Here is a 20,131-nt window from a genome sequence, read left to right as displayed (position 1 = left end):
GGCAAAGATCATTCAAACACACAAATAACGTCAGGTCAGTTGAGAGTAGAAATTCAAAAACCGCACCATCAAAACTCTGTTAAATCCATATGAAGAGCTCTGCAGAACTATAACATGATATCTGCAGCTTAGGAAACAAGTACGATTGCTTATTTTCTGCAGACGATAAGCACTAAACAGAACACGAGTTTAATAAGAGGACAAACCATTTTCGGGTACCTATTTAAGTAGTGAGAATGGGAGGTAGGTAGTCGGATTTGGCACCAAGAATGCGAGCTTTTGTGTCAGGGAAGAACTCCATTCCTGGCAACTCGGTAACCTCCCCTTCACTAGAAATCCCAATGGGGTAGCGGAGCAAGTGACCAGGTAGGTCCCTTTCAAGATTTTCGCTCGCATAGAGATCCCAATATTTGTCGGCATTCTGGTTTACCTTACTGATACATTCCTCACTTTCTGGGTGTAGGAAAGTTTCATCGAGCATGCCGAGATGTTCATACCATAGTGCCATACGAAAACCGTGGACCTGACCCCTGGCCGGTCGGCTGGTTGCCAAATGATATGGTTGATATGCTCCCATGGCTATCTCAGAATCCCTAGCACCGTCCATGGATCTTTGGTTGATATTGGCAGATCCAATTATTATGTACTCATCATCAACTACCCAAAAAAATAAATAAATAAAGGGAATATCAACGTATGTCCTTCATTTCATAGCAGTTCATCTCTAGAATTCACTCATGTCTAAGTACACTTCAAGCTTTTAGGATTGCAAACACAAGCTACTACCACTGCATCAACAGCTATACAAAGGAAACCAGTATCTACTGGTGCCATTATAAGGGTTATACTACTTGAACAGGCCCCTGTCCAAACAGGGGCCTGTGTGGCAACCCCCATTATAAATATAGGTCAATATTGATGTGCTTACATGTAGCTATCGTAAGACACGGAAAATATGCAAGCCTAATAATGCCTAACATTTAACAATGATTTGTGCCTTAAGCGATGGAAAAACTTTTGCTATAGCTCTACATATTAGATAGCTTTGTAATTTAGAGGGCATATCTTTCAATAATTTACAGATTTAAACATAAATAATTCTTAGTTTTAGAAGTCAATCTCATTACACTCAAAATCCAGTACATACCTATCATCATCTTGGAATGAACGTAGATCATAAAACGTCGAGCCTCCTGAGCTTTTAGATAATCTGAATCTAGTTCTGGTTGTTTTGAAGGTTCATATTCACCACTCTTCTTCACCTCCCGATTTCCAAGGCAAAAGAATGTCAGGTAATTTCTAGGGTCCTCCTCAATACCCTTAGCTTGAAGAGCCCTAACGATGTCTTTATACATCATCTCCATTGTCCTCCTCTGCCAATCTAATATAGCCTGAACTGATGCACTCTCTGGAATCCCTTCGGGCCACATTGGCACCACTATGTACACAGTGAATCTTTCTGCAGCCTCAATCTTACTCACAATCTTCAAGGAAAGTTCCTTAGGAATAAGATGCAGAGCTCCAATGTCCTCAACCTTGATATCATTACAACCCCAGCCAAAACACCCTCCCAGAAAATACTGATTTTCTATATAAATAAAATTCCTCCCATGACGTATCGCATGAATATATGCATCTTGAATGCTTCGGTCAATTATATTGTCCTTCCCACTGACAAGACCTGCCCTTGCTGCCTCCTCGGGAGTATCCGGGAATCCAAAGGCAGCCCCACCATCAATAGATCTGAATAACTGAACATTCCATGTTTCATGGTCATCTGGATACATCACTGGAGATGGTGGAACAATAATATCATCAAGCTCTGTCAAGTTAAGTAATACATTCTTCCCACCTTGTTTCCTCCATCTCTGCTCAAAATTAAACAGAACATCCCAGGCAATTGGTCCTTCCAATCGAGAATGAATGTCATGCCAAGGCTCCCTCGGCCCACCTTTTGTGATGGCAGCACCAGTAAAATTAGGCTGATGAAAATCATCATGGTGTGCTGTATCCAATGTCCTGAAAAGTGAATGGAATGGAGTATCATATCTTCCATCGCATAGATCAATGCCCCCCACAAAACTCACAATCCTCCTCTTCTGCGATCCAGATCTAGGCAAATCACTGTCCACCACTACAATCTTCTGGTGATGAGTGAACATGGTAGAAATTTGTAAGTCTTGAACAAAGCTTCCACCATCATCTGGATTGCGAGGGCATAAGACACAATGCACTTCGGTACCTCGAAAATAGCGTTTGGTCTCTTCATCATGGGTAGCCATCAAGCCAATGTTCTTCAGCAAACGCACAGAGGTTCTGTCTTTCCAAACAAGCATAAGAACCTTAACACCTTCACTTGCTTTCTTCTTGAGTATCTCACCAAGAGTAACGTCACCTCCTGGCTTTTGCCTCCTAGAATCCCTTATTAAGGTAATTTCGGTATAGACAGACCAGCCTGTGATGTAAATTAAGTGCTTAGCATTAGTGATTGCATCAAAAACATCTTCCCAGCATCTGCGAGGCTCGTAGTATTGTCCTCCAGAAAGGGGGATATGCGGAACAAATTTGTCTGGTACATGAGCATCTTGGTACAAAGAAACCCGACATCCATGTCTCTGAGCAAAGAAAGTATAGGGAACCCCAGGATACTTGGAACTTTTAATTCCACAATCCCAGTTACGATCTCGAGAAACATCAAAAAACTGTAGCTTTACATGGATCTTAGAACCTTCACGTATAGGATTCTTATCTTCATCCAATATCTCAACCCACCTATCCACTTCTTCCCATTCCAAGAGCTCCTGAACTGGTAGATAAGCTCTTCCAATTAAAGTTGCACCAATAGATTTATCCTTTTTAACGGTAAATATCACATTTGAAGCCATATGAGCACAGTAAATATGAAAAGACTCATACCACCTGGGGTTATTAGGTTCATTTTCAATCCTTCTAGTTCTCCCAACCCTTGCCTTTTCTAAATCAATAGTTGCATAAATTTTAGGTGTTCCTTTACCTTTCTTCTTCATCTACAAAAATATTCCACCAATGTAAAGTATCACCAGAGGCAAATAAAATACTTCAATACACAAATCAGGAATATAGCAAATGAGTCTTTGAACAATTTTCTGACCATAGAATACATAATCACATATAAAAATTTGTTTAACTTATATGATCCTAAAATTATATATGATGACTGACAGGATAAATTGGGTCCAACAAATCGATGCATTTATAGAAAATTTAAAATAGAAGATGAATGTACGCCAACTCAAAAATGTTAGACAAATACTACAGAATAAAAAGAATAAAAGAGACCTGGTGATTAAATGCAAAGCTCAAACTTTTCTTCAAGACCTCCAAACACTTCCTTTAAAGACTAATTTACACGGTTATAATGCTAACCTACAAATGTCCGAGTTTATCGTTAAATTCAATTCGGAGAAAACAGTGTCAGGAAATTAATATTGGAATGATTTAAAGAAAAATGTAGAAGAGAAATTGCATCAAAAGAAACTTATCACATCCATATATCACCTAACTCTAATATTTGAATTAAAAGAATGACTGGAGCTGTTGTTCATCTGACTTTTATCAAAATACATGATAACATGAGGAAAAATGAAATAAAAATTTACCTTAATTTAAATATTAAGTTACAATTAATAGTAGAAATTGGATCAATATTTGAAAAATGAATAGTGAATCAAAAGAAATAATATCATTCAAAAGAACATTAAAAAGGGAAAAACCTTACAGTACATAAAATTTTCAAAATTATTGTCTGGAAAAACTAGAGATTCTTGTTGGACAATGTTGGAAGAGAAATGTGGAAACTTTGTATTGATTCTTCTTTCTCAGAGAAGAAAAATAGAATTCTATCTTTTCATAGGGAAATTGTCTATAAAATATGTAGTAATAGATCCATTCATTGTGCTTCTTATATTTTAAGTTTTTCAATTTTCTGTTTTCATTTGTGGGGTGTTTCAATGTTGAGGGTGCGGTGGGGGTGGAATCAAATTATAATCATAGCAAATTGATTAAGTTCTTACGATTAAAGAGCCAACTCCACTTTCCCAGTTCATCTAAGAATACAAATTCTTGCAAATTGATTTTTAAAATCATTTGAATATAGCTAGCAGTTCAACATTTCTACTGGATCTCACCAGTTGCACAAACATAAGGCACTTAAACTTCAATCACAGGAATAAATATCGATCAATAGCACAAATATCGAACCAACCCACCAAAAAAATAAAAATAAAAATAAAAATTATGACACAAAAATAGTAAATTTCATCATGTCGAGCAGTATTTATGACATGAAACTTCTACCTCACGAAAAGAATTATCATTGAGCAGCCTATCTACTTCAAAGATCGTGACATGGAGAGTCCCATGAAGCAGTATTAGGGCCATCTTTCACCTGTAACATTATCAAAAACATCAAACCCCACATCGCATTACACAACCCATAAAAAATCGAGCACAAAACAATCACTGCGTAGAACCAAGAAAAATTAAAAAAAAAATGAAAATCAATTGAAAAACATTTGTATTAACGAATGCATAAATTAAAAGCTCACAGAAAGTAAGGAATCTAAGAAGCTGAGAGAAAGGAACTTCGTTGAACTGATTTTGACCCGATCTTTTCTGAAACTGATTGAAGGAGAAGTAAGTTTTATAAACAGAGATACACGCTATTTGATACATGGAAATGATATTCTAAACACCGGTGCCAGATTCACCAGTTAAATGGTGTCCCATGTTACCGGTGCCTAACTTAAGCACTGGTGTTTAAGAGATCATTTCTACGCGCGCGCGTGTCTATATATATATATATATATATATATATATTCATGAAACTTCCACCTTGCGAGAAAAAAGTCCCCCTCCTTCATTGTGCAGCTTATCTACTTCAATGATCGTGGCATGGAGAGTTCCATGAAGCAATATTTGGGTCATTTTTCATCTGTAACATAATAAAAAAAACATCAAACCCCCCATCACGTTGCACGACCCATAAAAAAATTAAGCACAAAACAATCACCGAGAACCCTCCAATATCAAGTCTAAAACCCCAAAAAAAAAAAAAATTAATAAATAAATAAAAATTGAAAATCAATTGAAAAACATTTGTACAAACGAATGCATAAATTCAGAGCACCAAGTAGAAAAGTAAGGGATCTAACTATCTAAGAAGCTCACCGAAAGGAACTTTGTTGAACTGATTTTGATCCCATTTTTTCTGAAACTGATTGAAGAAAAAGTACTGTTTAATGATTATATTATTTTGACAACTGAATGTGTGCAAATATATATACAGAAACGAAGCATTGGTGATGTGACAAGTTAACTTCCTAAAAATTTAATCATTAGTATGGGACCCACTATCATTTCCAAACAAATAAATTCAGACGTTAGCTAAGAAACAATTTGTTAGTTAAACCTTGTTTGATCCCCATTTTTTGAAGAAAATGAATTTTTCAACAGTGTTTTGACATAATTTCAACCACACATTTTTCAATAAAATAATATTACACTCAAATTCAAAATCTTTCATTATTTTTTAACCACACATTTCACATTAATACATCATTTAAAAATTCATTTTTCCCATCAAAATGGAGCTCAAACAAGGGCTAAGTGTATTAATTATATGAGGCCCACCACTATCGTCCGTTTGGTATCTTTTTTTTTTTAAATGTATTTTTCTCTCTCTTTTTTTCAATCATATATTATTTATTAAAATAATATTACATGTAAATCGAAAACTTTTTCTTATTTTTCAACAACACATTTCTCATCAATTTGCTACTCTAAAATGTATTTTTATATGAAAATGGGTATCAAACACCCCCATAATAAAAAAACTTAATTAGTTTCTTGATGTAATAACATTTGCAAAGTGATTCCAAAATTCAGTAAAAATGCATTTGTAAAGGAATTTACACTATCTTAAATTGGACATTGTTAGATGTACATTCATTTTTTTTACCGAATTTTTTACCTACACTAACAATAAGAGAACAGGTCCCACATGCTGGAATTTTTAAATGCACGCAGGGCTTGTGTGCATATGAGAGTAGGTAACCAATTCAGTAACCCAAATTCGGTACATATATATTTATCCTCTTAAATCAATATGAATTCAACAATAAAACAAATTACATAGAGCATCTAACTGACTTTAGGCACGCGAAAATTCTAAGTAGCATTGAAGTTCAACTAAAAAAAATTGAAACAACAAAATACAATAATTTCATCGAAGAAGTCTAGAATATACTATCATTTCTACCATAATTGCCAATACAACAACATCTTTAAATTAGTTTTCTTCCAAAATGTCTGACTTTGCACATTGTGAATCTAAATGAATTATCTTTAGAACGAGAAAGCAATAAGAAAAGATATAAAACTGAAAAATAAGAACATAGTATTAACCATGAAAATATTATTTTAGGATACATACAAATTTTTTTAGGATGTGTTTGGTCGTACCCAGTCTCTTCTTACTAGTTCACATTCGAGCACTAAATCCAGTTTATTTTGTGTAGTTGTTATATAATTCATATGCAGCTTCAATTGATTTAAATTCTTGACCAACTTTAGGCTTGTGTTCCTCCGCAACTTGAGGTGTGAATGTTTGCGTTGTAATTTCTTCTTCCATGCTTAATAAGACGAAACTCGTTGACCTTCAGTGAAAAAAATTTAACTTATTATTGTTACCATATAAAGATACAACGAAACTATTTTCCTTAAAAAGAATCTATTAATCAATGTTCTAAACCTTCCAATATCCAACCCTATTAACATACAAACAAATTGTACCGGAACTGACTATGATTATTTTCATTAATCATCGTTTAGGCGGATTTAAGATATGAAACAAACTTTGCTGGTTTTCATATTTTATGGAATTGAAATTCTCTCTTTCTTAAATCTATATTCTTACATTTTCTCTTGGTCATGTGTGTGCTTAGTTTTAATCCTCATTTCAAGAAGTAGAAAAACTTTGCTTGCAAACTTCGTAGAATTAGGATGAAAAATTTCGTCCCGATTAGCACAAAATATTATTTTAAACATTATAAAATTCTTGATCAAGGTGACGAAGAACGATATAAAACAAAAATTGAACTTCATTATAAAAAAAAAAAAAAACAAAAAACAAAAAACAGTCGAGGAAAAAATTTGAATTCCAGAATTCAATATATTCATCCCTTAAAAAAATATTTGTAAATAATCTTCCCTTAATTAACGTGAATCAATCTCAACAAGGTAAGAGATAGAAATCACAGATGAAACTCTTATGGCTTCTCTTCTTGAAGAAGACATTGAAAATGATTACTGACTCTTGGACTCCATTGTGATTAGGTTTTTTTTTTTTTTTTTTTTTTTTTTTTTTTTTTTTTGAAAAAGGGAAAAAAAGATTTTGTTTATTTTGTTATTTTGTTTAGTTTAGTTTTTTTTCTTTCTTTTTGCTTCCTTGATTATTTATGCCCATAACTCGATTCTCTAACCAAGTTGATTTGCAGTACGATTCAGAAATAGAAAGAACTTTGTAATTTTTTTTTTTTTTTTTTTTTTTTTTTTTTTTTTTTTTTTTTTTTTTTTTTTTTTTTTTTTTTTTTTTTTTTTTTTTTTTTTGTTTTTTTTTTTTTTTTTTTTTTTTTAATGTATTTGTGAGATAGTGGCGAGCCCCATATAATTAATACATTTAACTAACAAATTCTTTAAATATGAGAAAGGACACTTTTTTCAAAGTACACATCATGTTTTCCTTGAATTGATCACAACAGCATGATCCACTAATCATCCTACATGTATAATTTAATTTGACAATATTGACTGACAATTCACACTTAACAATATTATATCCAGTTACTTTAAAAACTATTGTTAAATTTATAGTCCGAATTTTGACAACACCAAAATTGTCAACCATTATTATCAAGTATAATGGTACAAAATAGTATAATTGCATAACTCATCCATCATGTCATCTCCTCCAAAACTTGAGGTAAATTTTGCATTATTTTGTGCTAAATTTTGTACCCAATTGAAAATTATTTTCAACCCATTACACCAAAAGTTGTAATAAATGAACAATATTTAATAATTTTCTTCATTTTTAATAATTTATTTATTTAAAAAACTATTTACTTATTTAATTTATAACTACCTAAATCACCAAATAATTAATTAATTAATTAATTAAATTAACAAAAATGTTTAATTCATTAATAAATTTAAAAAAATCTAGTATAATTAATAGAAATGCCATAACTCAGAAAATAGCGTTATTAAAAAATAGTGCAATATGTTTCAAATCCCGGTGTTATGATATTATAAAGTTAACTAGTATTAAAATTTAATTCTTGAAATTCGTATATTCATTCCACAGATGATCAATTAATGCATTTTGAAGTGCAATTTGAGCCTATTTAACCTTGATTTGTCTATGACAAGCAAGAAATTCTTGAAAGCGATCATGTTTATTACATTTTAAAACTTACTGAGTACTTTATTTTAATTTATTTCCTTAATTACTATCAATTACATGATTAAAATTTATTGCAAATAATAATAATAATAATAATAATAATAATAATAATAATAATAATATTATTATTATTATTATTATTATTATTATTATTATTATTTTCTTTTTTTTTCTATGACAAGAATGTATAACAAAAATGAACTTAAATACTCTTAGCAAAATTTTGTGCAAAGTGGGAAAAAGGGCAAAAATTTATTTAACCATTTTGGTACAAAATGGTGTAATGGTTTGGAGATGATTTGGTGCAATTTGATGAATTTTGGTGTAATGAGGAGGGGTTAGAGAGCAAAATTATAATTATTATACATCAAAATAATTTTATTGAAAAAAATTTATTCATATATATTTTTTACAATCAAAGAAATATATTATACATTATCACAAGAAATGACAAGAGAAAGTCAGAATACAATCAACCCAATTATCAAAATATCGGAATAGTGATACATTTTTTCAAACTCACAACTTAAATTATAATTTAAACATATTTCAAATAATCACTCTAAGTTATCCTCTTCCAATCTATGATCAAAATGTTGACTTCTCACTACATTCTCTCTCATTGACTAAAGGTAATTTCATTTTTAAAATAATTGGCATGGCTCAAAAACTCGATGAATCGAGTAACAATCAAAATTCGATCAAACATGCAAGTTTCATAGTAAACCAACATATAGGGGCTGGATGGTTTAACCAAAACGTAAGGACCATTGTGCACACACACTAGTTTTGTCCAACCTGTCGTCTATTTTATTCTTCTTCTTCTAATTTTTAGAAATTAAATGCATTTAAATTAAGTTATAAGTGAAAAAATAAATATTATTAACTGAGAGATGGGAAATTATGCCCTTGTTTAAAATTAATTATCTGAAAATCACTTTTTCCTCACACTCATTTTGAGTTATATATTCTTCGAAAAAATTTCTTTTACGTTTTCTAATAATTTTTTCATACTTATTAGACTAACATTATTTAAAATTTCACTCCTCAAATAATTACATTTACACTAGCATTGTGAGAGTCAAATAGAAGAAAAATAAGAATTTATAACCAAGAAAAGATTCTTTCAAAAAAAAAAAAAAATTCATATTACAATCCAGGAAGAAAGAGAGAATAATTGGGTCAAGAAGAGCTTAACAACTCTTTTAACTTTCTTTTAACTTTTAACTTTTTATAATCGGGTAAACTGGTTAACCCATGAAGCGCGCCCCTTTATTGCGGGTCAACTCGTAAATCGAGATGAATTGGATCTAGAAATTTTTTTAAATGATGAATCATCTTGAATCTAGACAATCTACCTTATTTGGACACAACTATATAGCCCGTTTGGACCCTATTTTCTTTCTCATTCTTTTTTAACCACACAATTTTCAAAAAAATACTATTCCAATCATTAAAGTTTGAAAAGAATGGTAGTTAAACAGGGGCATAATATATTATTTAGTCACTATTCGATAGAGAGATTTTGAAAATAAATTTTGTAAAAAGTGAATTTTTGGAGAATGTGTGATTAAAAATAAGAAAATTTTTAAATTTACATATAAAATTATTTTATTTAGAAAATATGTGATCGAAATGAATTTGAAGAAAATTAAATTTAAAAAAAAAAAAAGAATTAAACAAGGCCTACGAGTGCCATTCAAATTTTAGTTCACTAACGAAATTTGCACGACCCATCTATCAATTTAATCATTTCTGACCAACTCACCTATTTGTTTAAGTCACTCTTTGGTTGGTTTAGTTAATATAGTTAATAAAAAATTAAAATTGAAATTAATTTAATTACATATTTAATTGATTCATAATTTCAAAATCGCATACTTCATCATTTTCAATCAAAATATACTATTTTTTTTTTTAATCAAAACCAGATAGGGCATCTATTTTCATTTTTCTTCAACAAAAAGGATCAAAGAATTTCACCCATCTTTCAGGAATCTCAAAATCAACTTTACCTCTTATTCAATAAAGATTTTATGGGAGTGATTTTTGAAAAGTATTTTTAGAATGTGTGGTCAAAAGCAAGAAAAATTATGGGAAAATGTGTGGTTAAATCATACATTTTATGGAACCTATAACTTTTTAACCGTACATCTCATCAATTTTTATCAAAATATATTATAAATCTAATTTTAATCCCTCAAACAGGCTAAGTATAAAATTGGGTAATCATGATTAAATAAAATTAAATTGGGTGGCTAATGTGACGTTAAACATAAAATTGAGTGACCATTGGTGAATCTAATCCGAGGATGTCAGTTGAAGTTATTAATTATTCACTTATTTAATTACTCCTCGAATTCAAAATAAAATTTTTAAAATTTTATAATATCGGATATTCCCTATATGCTATTTTAATTTGAGTAATTTTATGTAGCATAATTGATGCACAATATTAGCTTTAAGTGTCAATAATTATAAAAATTTAGAAAGATATGTCTTAATCAAATTAACTGATTTCAATTAATTTTCACGTACATAGCATAATTAATTACTCTCATCTTTAGTAGTTGAAATTGAAGTTTGAGCATTATAATATAAGGAAAAGCTAAAGAAGAAAAGATAAAGCAAATAAATGTCGACATGCTTGATTTTAAGATATTTGGGATGATACCGTTTATTAGACGTTGAAAAAATTGGTGTTTCTTAATTTTTTGAATGATATAAAGGTGTCCAAAATCGATGTGATATAATTTTAACTGTATTTCTCAATCCATCAAATTGTAAATTTCGATATCTCAAATACTTTCCATTTTAACCCACTATAAAATAATTATTTTCAACTTACATATTTTTTTCAAAACTAACTTCTAAATAAAAATACAATAACTAAAAAATTTATTTCAAAAGAAAAAAAAAATTATGTTATAGCTAAATTTTTTACTTATGAGTGAAAAAATATTTTTAAGATAAAACTTCACTAATGCATAAAAAACAAATTGCTTGTAAAAATAATAATATTTAGATAGAATTTAATTATAAAAAATAAATATTACTTATAAGTAAAAATGTACTTACGCTTAAAAAATTATTTAAAAGTATAAAATGAACATATATAGTAAAATTTACTTATAAGTAAAAATTATTTATAAATTAAAATTTAATTATGTATATAAATATTTCACTTTAAGTGAAAAATTGACGAGCTGAAATGGAAAAAGTTACTTATAAATAAAATGCATAGAAAATTTATATAATAGCTTATGAATTGAAAACTATACTAAGGGCACATATATAATTTTATTTTTTGAAAAATTTTCAGAATCATTGAATAATGAACCTCTAAGCATGTGTTGGATCCTTTTCAAAATCGCACATAAAATTGTCCGAAGCCGAACATCTCATTAACGTCCAAAATTAATACTTTAAAAATCCACAATAGGTACCCAAAACTCCCCAGCAGGCCCTAAGAATCATACATTAGTGGATGTACTCACACCAAAAAAACAAAAAAGAATAAAAAATACATATAGGGGATGGGTTGGTTCAAACTTTCAACCATGATTGAACTCATCTTGACACAATCTATTGAGATAGTAAATAAAACATTTTAGATAATAAATAATATTAAAATTTACTATTAGTGTTCAATTCGTCGACTTCTCAATATGGCTATTCGGGTGAACACAACCTACACATAGGAAGTAGAATCATGATTTGCAAACTCTACCAAACAACAAGAGCTTAACGGTTTTGTGTTTCAATTTTGAGTTTTAAATTCATTTTCAGTTTTAAATTATTTAAACCTGTATATTTCATATTTTAAGTGTGTTTGGAGTTTTTACTAAAAATACTTAAAACGTCAAAAACGTATTTTGAGTTTTATGTTATAAATTGAACCTTATTTTCAAATATATATTTTCAAAAATATCAGGTTAACTAAGTTTTGGACGTTTTGTAAAATTGAAAGTTTTGAATATAGTAATAAGGGCACCCTGAAATTCTCTTAAAAGAATTCAAGAAAACGAAATTTAATGACATTGTTACGAGAAAGGTCTAGTCCTTTACATCATATCTAATAATTAAAACTAGAGTGTAAATCATAACTCACGTATTTCTCAAGTTGAATAGTAGCACATGCTTGTACACATAGGATGTAGAAACATGATTTGCAAACTCCACCAAACATCAAGAAATTAACGGCCCATTTAATTTGTGTTTCAATTTTCAGTTTTGAACTTCGAGTTCATTTTCAATTTTATGCTTTGAGAGTTTGCTTTTAGATTACTAACAATACGTTTTCTTTGTCATTCTGAAAATCTATTCCTCAAAGTAGAAAACTAGGAAGACATCCCAACTTTGAACCTTAAGGACAAGGTTAATTTAAAGGGAACGGATGTCATGACCCACTTCATTTACTTTTATTTTAGAGGAAATTAGGCTGCGTACCCTATAAAAAAAGGGATTTTGATTTATACCTTTTAAACTAATTAAACATTTTTAATACAGTAATATTTATGGCCTAATTATGAACTAAACCTCTAGCCTTAAACAAACTTGACAGAAACCACTCCTCTCATTCCTAGAAACGCTTCGTCGATTTCATCTCTTACTCTCCTCCCATTTCACAGAAAAGTGACTCCAGATCGTTCTCCTACGAATTTTTGTCAATTTCATTTCTGTATTCCTCAATGCACGTTCAATTTTAGTCATTCTGATTTTCATTTTGTGGAGATCTTAAATACCAACCCTAAAAATCCCAAATAGTCGAAACCCTAACTCGTTCCGATCAAAATCCAGTAATCTGAGTCCAATTTCGACTTATTCACTCTGACGTCGACTTTGATACGAAAATTCAACTCTTATTTCTGTAATGACTGGAGAAAGTGGGTTGAAGAAGAAAAGAGATATTGATGAAGAACCATCTTCGAAGAAGAAGAAATCTTATAAACCCAAGGTAGCATTAATTTTTTCAGCTTCCGCTCTTATGTGTACGTTTTATTCTTTGTTCATTTTCGATTTTGATATTTTACTGGTTTTGATGTTTCATATGTGACTTTTTTAGTTTTGTTCCATGCCTTTTGTTTTGTATAAAATGAAATATGTATACAACATTCCAAAACACTGCACGAACCAAAGTTTCATAGAATTTAGAAGCATTATTTTGTGGCCCTTGATTTTGTTTCTAAGAGAAAATGGGGAATTATATTGAATAGTTCATATAGGATTTTCGGATTATTGGATTGTTGAGATTAGAGTGGGCATGGAGAGATTATGGGAGACAACATAAGATTGGTGGGTCTAGAGGCTATGGTGGACATTGTGGAGTGTGTATGATACAGTTGTCTAATGATGTAGTGGGTCATGTGATTGTATGATGACCACAGAGTACAACCTTTGTTCTTAAGTCCTTGGAATTCCAATAAATGTTAGTATATTGATATAACTTTCTCATCAATGGCATTTATGTATTTACTATGGAGTCTCGTTGCTGTGTTTTGATGATGAAGCATCTTTGTGGTGGTTTTTTCACTTTTTTTAGTTTTATGTCACATTTTTTATAGTTTGTGTCACTTTTTGGACTTTATGTCACCTTTTTCATAGTTTGTGTCACTAGTTTAGCACTATATTCAAAGGATCGTTGATTGCTCAAGATTGCTTAGCTACTTGTTTATAGTAAGATAGGTTAGCTACTAATGGTTTTTTCTCTATATTCAATAGAGGATATTTTACTAGAATTATAAATGTAGTTATATTGATGACTTTTGAAAGTATAAATAATGTTTGGATGGAAAATACGGGTGTATATAGTTAGATACAATGACTCTATAGAGTTTGTCATACGTTTGTATTGCTGTGAAAGAATATAGGAGCTAGTTCTGAACAGATGTTTCATAAAGAGGGTATATTTGGTTAATTTGTTCATAAATTCCTAAAGTTGCCATTGCTATAATACAGTGTTCCCTCAATACAAGTGTTGCAATTGTTGGTTTAACTATATTATGAATTCTAAACAAGTGCAACAATACGATTACTGCCTTTGGCTACAACTATGTTCATTTATCTGTTTAAATATCTATCATAATATTTTTGCCATTGTCTAATCTCATTACATACGTTAACCTTCTTCTTCAGCAATATATATATATATATATTCATGTACTTACTGTGGAGTCTCATTGCTGTGTTTTGATGAGGAAGCATCTTTGTGATGGTTTTGTCACTTTTTTTGGTTTTTTGTTAGTTTTTGGATTCTATGTAACATTTTTTATAATTTGTGTCACTTTTTTTATTTATTGTCATTTTTTTTAGTATATGCACTCTATTAGTTGATGTAAACTACAAACATGTTTTTGGTTATTGTTAACATGTTACATGGTTATATATTAGCACTATATTTCTGGTGTAGAACCTGGAATGAAAGTTCAAAGAAAATAATTATAACATGTTTGGTCTTTGTCTGTCACCTAATCCATGTTTTTAGGGAGAGAGTCCAGCTTATAGTCCATTGGCACTGCATATTTGTCATTGTTTTATGTTACTTTTTTTTTAGTTTTTGTCACTTTTTTTTATTTTATGTCACTTTTCCAAGTGTTTGCACTCTTTTAGTTACAAACATGTTTTCAATCATCTAAGTGCATTAAATTCTTTTTTGTCCAACTTATAGTCCATTGATAGTGCACTATATGTTACTTTTTTTTAGTTTTTGTCACTTTTTTTTTTATGTTATGTCACTTTTCCAAGTGTATGCACTCTTTTAGTGACAAACATGTTTTCAATCATCTGAGTGCATTAAATTCTTTTTTGTCCAGCTTATAGTCCATTGGCAGTGCACTATATGTCACTTTTTTTTTTTTAGTTTTTGTCACTTTTTTTTATTTGATGTCACTTTTTCAAGTGTATGCACTCTTTTAGTTACAAACATGTTTTCAATCATCTGAATGCATTAAATTCTTTTTTGTCCATTGGCAATGCACTATATGTCACCTTTTTTTTTTTTTTTTTTTTTTTACTTTGTTGACCCTATGTCACTTTTTTTTTAACTTCATGTCACTTTTCTAAGTGTATGTACTCTTTTGTTTACAAACATGTTTTCAATCATTATAACATGTTTGAAATGTATATGTTATAGACTTTCATAATGCATGTACTTCTTCTTAAATTTTATTTTAACTGTTTCTTTTTCTTCTTTTTTTTTTTTTGGTAGGATTGGGATTTATTAATCCCCCAATGCTGTTGGTTTAAGGGCAAAGTGACATTGTTATCTCCACACGAGGTGATAATAGACTTGAATGAAAAATTTAGTCCATATCAAATGACTTTATTCAAGAATACATGCGTTGGTGCCTTCATTGATATGAAGGAAATAATCTTACAATCACAGTTGATACACCAATTGCTGCTCAAACAAGTTAACCAGCCAAATTCAAATGAAACGTGGTTTAATATCTGTGATGAATTGGTGAGATTTTCAATCAAAGAGTTTTGCTTGATATCATGACTTAAGTGTACTGGAAATGGTGATCTAACTCCTAGAATGAAGAGTCGTTTAAAAGAACAATATTTCAAAGATCACGAAAGTGTCACAACAAAAGAGGTTCAAGAAGTTTTTTAAATTTGCCTACTCACACTGTAGATAAAGATGTTGTGGATATAGGCATAGTTTATTTGATTACATCCTATCATAAAGGAGCTGATGACTCATTTTTTTGCCTTGTGGAGTTTGAGGATTTGTATTCTTTTCCATGGGGTATAGAAATTTTTAGTATGACTTTATCATCCCTAAAGAGTGCATTTAATCAGAAAATGAAGAATATTTTTATGGAAAAGAAGTTTTTGGAGTATAGATTGAATGACTTCCTTGTTTCTTTTCAAGTATGGATTTATGAAACAATTCCTACTATTGCTCGGGAAAATTACTGCATTAAGCATGAATCTCAGTGTCTTCGGATGTTGAGTTCGAGTAGCAATCAACATGTGACATCTATGGGGTTAAGGAGGACCATTTTTTATTTGATTAAAGTAAGTTTTTTACCCTTTTATTGTTTATATTATGTCTTTAGTTTATCTTTTGTTGTTATTGATATGATTATGTATTTTTCAGTTGGAAATGAATCAAATTGTGCCTCTTGAGGCTGAGAAAGGAGAAGAGTATGTGGTTGGTTTACTTGTTGAAGGTTTGGGTGGTGACCAGGATGATGATAATTTTGAGCATCCTGTTGTTGGCCTGAAAAAGTTAATAGATGAAGGAAAAACAAAATCTGTTGATCGAGCTGGAAGGTCTACAAAAAAGAAAAACAAAGGGAAGATTAATGAGGTTTGTGGGTATTTTTTTTCTTTTTATTATTTTCTGTTCACCATGTTCAAAGTTTTTTCAAAGGTTTTTATTATTTTGCATTATTTTCAGCAAGTCCAGTAATCAAATGAAAAAGTTTTGAGATGGCTATCTGAGGTTGAATTGAAATTTGTTCAATCAAATGATGTGATTTTAAAACGAATCTCAGATCTTGAACTTAGAATGCAAACAAATCCAATTGAGAACCGGCTAAAAGATGTTGAAGAAAGGATTAAAACAAATGAAGAAATGATGGAGCGTCTTCAAATTTTGGAATGCAAAATAGAGAAGATATTAGCTGGTAATGAATGACAGATGAAGATATTCAAGAGTTATTGAGTTTAGAATTAATACTTGCAACTTTTTGCTAAATTTTGTTACTTTTTTAAGTTATTGTCGCTTTTTGTGACTTTTTTGTAGGATGGTGTGGAAAGTTTACCTGATGAAACGGACCAGGTGTTAGCTGGTAATGAAGAAGAAATGAAGGTATTCAAGAGTTATTGAGTCTAGAGTTCATACTTGCGACTTTTTGCTGAATCTTGTTATTTTTGTAAGTTATTGTCACTTTTTGATGATATTTATGACTTTTTTGTAGGATGATGTGGAGAGATTACCTGATGAAACAGACCAGATGTTAGTTGGTAATGAAGAACAAACGAAGGTATTTAATAGTTATTAAGTTTAGAATTCATACTTGCAATTTTTTGCTGAATTTTGTTACTTTTTTAACTTATTGTCACTTTTTTATTATCTTTTTGACTTTTTTGTAGGATGGTGTGGAGAGTTTACCTGATGAAACAGACCAGGTGTATAATGACTTCCCTAGTTTTTCTTTAGGTATTGAGTTTGAATTGAGTTGTAGGAAAAAAGATGTAGAGGTGCCTGTCAGAAAAAGTGACAAGTCAGTTGAAAAAAGTGACAAGGCAGTGGAAAAAAGTCTCAGGACAGTGGTAAAAAGTGATAAGGCGGTCGAGATGAATTTGGATGAAGAAATAGAATTTCATGAAGATGATTGGTTAAGAGTTGATGATATTGTTGCTCGTAGTTTAGCAAAAAATCAAGAAGTACTTGTGTTTTTATTCTATCATCTTTTTCGTCATAACTTATGTATGTTTTTACGTTAATATAATTTGAATTTGTGTTATTGTTCATGTCACAGGATGTTGCATCACCATCTAATGAAGGCAGAATTGAATTGTTGGAGGAGATTGAATTGAAAGATGATGTTTGGGAGAAAGTTGTGGAAGTCACAGCTGCAATTGAAGCTGAAATTGAAATTGAAGAGGGAAATGTTGAAATCATTGATATTGATGATGAGACCCCAGACATGCATCTGAAAAGATAAAAGAAACCCGGAGTGCTTCTTCAGTCTCCCTGGGTCAATGAATTTGATTCTACATTGGGGACTAAGAAACATGTTGTTAAAGGTACTTTTACATTCTCGATTGGTGTTGGCCCTCCGATGGCACGTGATGTTGATGCTTTTGAGCTTTGGTTTAACAAAGGATTGGTAAAGAAAAATAAGTAAGTTGTTACTAATATATGTTGTTTGTGAATTTTTTCCAGTACAGTAACTTTCATGTGACTTTTTCCATTTTGTTATGTAGGAAAAAACATTTCAATGATGAAAATTCTGTTATCAATCAATGCTTTTATTTTTGTGACATTGCAATCTCTACAAAACAGTGGTGGTATGAGTTGTTTGCTCCAAATGAATGTTTAGAAGATATAGTAAGTTATTTTATATGTTGGTGTTTTTAAGATTATTTTGTTTATTTTTTATTACTATTGTTGATTTTGTCATTTTTCTCTTTTTTTGTAGTATATTGATGTGTGTTTCTATTATTTAAGAAAGTTGTTAAGATATGGAGAGCGGATAAACATAAAGGTTACAACCATATATTTTCTGTTTGATGGCCAAATGAGAGGTCTTTATGCCGACTTTTGCCAAGATAAGTCAGCTCTAAAAAAGCATACTTCTCTTCTATCATATGTTATTGGGTTGTATATGTGCAACACAAATTGGAACCTTGTCGACCATGTGTTTATTCCAATTAGAATGTCCAATTCAACTCATTGGATTTTGTGTCATTTCGACATTCAACATATGTGTCTTAATGTATATAATTCGTACAACAAGGTTGTGAGAAAGGCATTAGTACTTGAGGCTATTAAATCATTTTCTGATATTATTCCTCATCTTCTCTTTCATATTGGCTTCTTTTAGAAAGGGCATTTCAGAAGAAGAAGCTTTGAAACCACTAGTTGTAAAAATGGTTCCAAAACTTCCACAACAAAATAATGGGTAAGTTTATTTCTGAAGATTTTTTTTTTTTTACATCTGACATTCTAGTATGTAATTATCTAAAGTACTTTTCATTATTTCATGCAGTGGAGAATGTGGAATCTATGTAATTAAGTATGCCCAATACTTCATTAATGGAAAGTTAAATGAGATGTCAAAGTTTTTTAATGTTCCACATCTTAGAAGAAATTTGGCGGCTCAATTATATGCTTATGGAAAGGAGAAGCAAGAAGAGGAATATGATACAGATAATGAATGGGTGTCAAAGGAGACAGAGTAGCTATATCCTGATGTGATAGAGAAGTAGGTGATTTTGAGGAAATGAAGAAACGTGTCTTTTTTTGTAATGACATGTCTTGATTTGTAATGACTGATTTGATTTGGCTAGTAGTTGATGCTTTGTATATAATGACTGATTTAGGGAAAAGTGACAATGTTAATAGTGGTAGACAACTTCAATTGTTAATGACCAATTTTTTTACAACATCAATGGAGCAGGGATTGGTGATGTAGCTTCTAATATGTCGGCTTGTATATCACCTTTTTTTTTTTTTTTAACATACTAGTTGTTTGTATGTCACTTGGTATAAACATATTCTACTACTCCAGTCACTTTTTTTTTTTAACATACTAGTTGTTTGTATGTCAATTGATATAAATATATTCTACTACTCCAGGGTTAGCTTGTATAATGTCGTCTTTCCTACAAAAAAAATGACACAATGTCGCATTTCCTACAAAAAAAAAAGTGACATAATTAGCCTTTTGAACAAAAAGGTGACATAATGCCACATTTTTAACAAAAAGGATACACTGCGTCACTTTTTATAACGAAATGCATTATTTGTCAATAAGTATGCTTTTTAATGATGTGTTTTTGTGGAATTTTGAACTCTTTACAATGTCAATGGAGTAAGCAATAATGTCACCTTTTTAACAATATGTTACATGACTATAGCTTTAAACACAATAGTTTTTTGTATGTCAA

The 20,131-nt window shown here is 30.5% G+C and overlaps 1 protein-coding gene across 3 annotated transcripts; it reads right to left on the bottom strand.

Annotated features, from left to right (window-relative positions):
• Positions 1-68: 68 nt before the first annotated feature.
• On the bottom strand, positions 69-4,890 carry LOC111372168 (phospholipase D alpha 1-like). Of its 3 annotated transcripts, XM_022994368.1 has the most exons (5): positions 4,873-4,890; positions 4,587-4,653; positions 4,336-4,426; positions 1,148-3,026; positions 69-657 (listed from the first exon to the last, which is right to left on the bottom strand). In XM_022994368.1, exons 3-5 carry the CDS (start codon positions 4,417-4,419, stop codon positions 224-226), a joined length of 2,397 nt encoding a protein of 798 aa, XP_022850136.1. In that variant the 5' UTR covers positions 4,420-4,426; positions 4,587-4,653; positions 4,873-4,890; the 3' UTR covers positions 69-223. The 3 variants fall into 3 exon arrangements, with proteins under 3 accessions (XP_022850136.1, XP_022850135.1, XP_022850137.1); XM_022994367.1 differs by lacking the exon at positions 4,873-4,890 and having other exon boundaries at positions 4,587-4,750; XM_022994369.1 differs by lacking the exons at positions 4,587-4,653; positions 4,873-4,890 and adding an exon at positions 3,319-3,405 and having other exon boundaries at positions 4,336-4,419.
• Between the last annotated feature and the right edge of the window lie 15,241 nt (positions 4,891-20,131).

Source organism: Olea europaea, chromosome 23 (genome assembly GCF_002742605.1).
Source record: "Olea europaea var. sylvestris chromosome 23, O_europaea_v1, whole genome shotgun sequence".
NCBI lineage: Eukaryota > Viridiplantae > Streptophyta > Magnoliopsida > Lamiales > Oleaceae > Olea > Olea europaea.
Note: the sequence above shows the minus strand (reverse complement) of the source record. Positions and strands in the feature narration are given on the sequence as shown.

What these genes read in the sequence shown, in the direction of transcription:
- LOC111372168 (XM_022994368.1), bottom strand. Translation starts at nt 4,419, where the DNA reads ATGGCCCTAATACTGCTTCATGGGACTCTCCATGTCACGATCTTTGAA. An exon ending in ATGATAATTCTTTTCGTGAG is followed by an intron (nt 3,027 to 4,335) that starts GTAGAAGTTTCA and finishes ATATTTTTGTAG; the next exon opens with ATGAAGAAGAAAGGTAAAGG. An exon ending in TCATTCCAAGATGATGATAG is followed by an intron (nt 658 to 1,147) that starts GTATGTACTGGA and finishes TTTTTTGGGTAG; the next exon opens with TTGATGATGAGTACATAATA.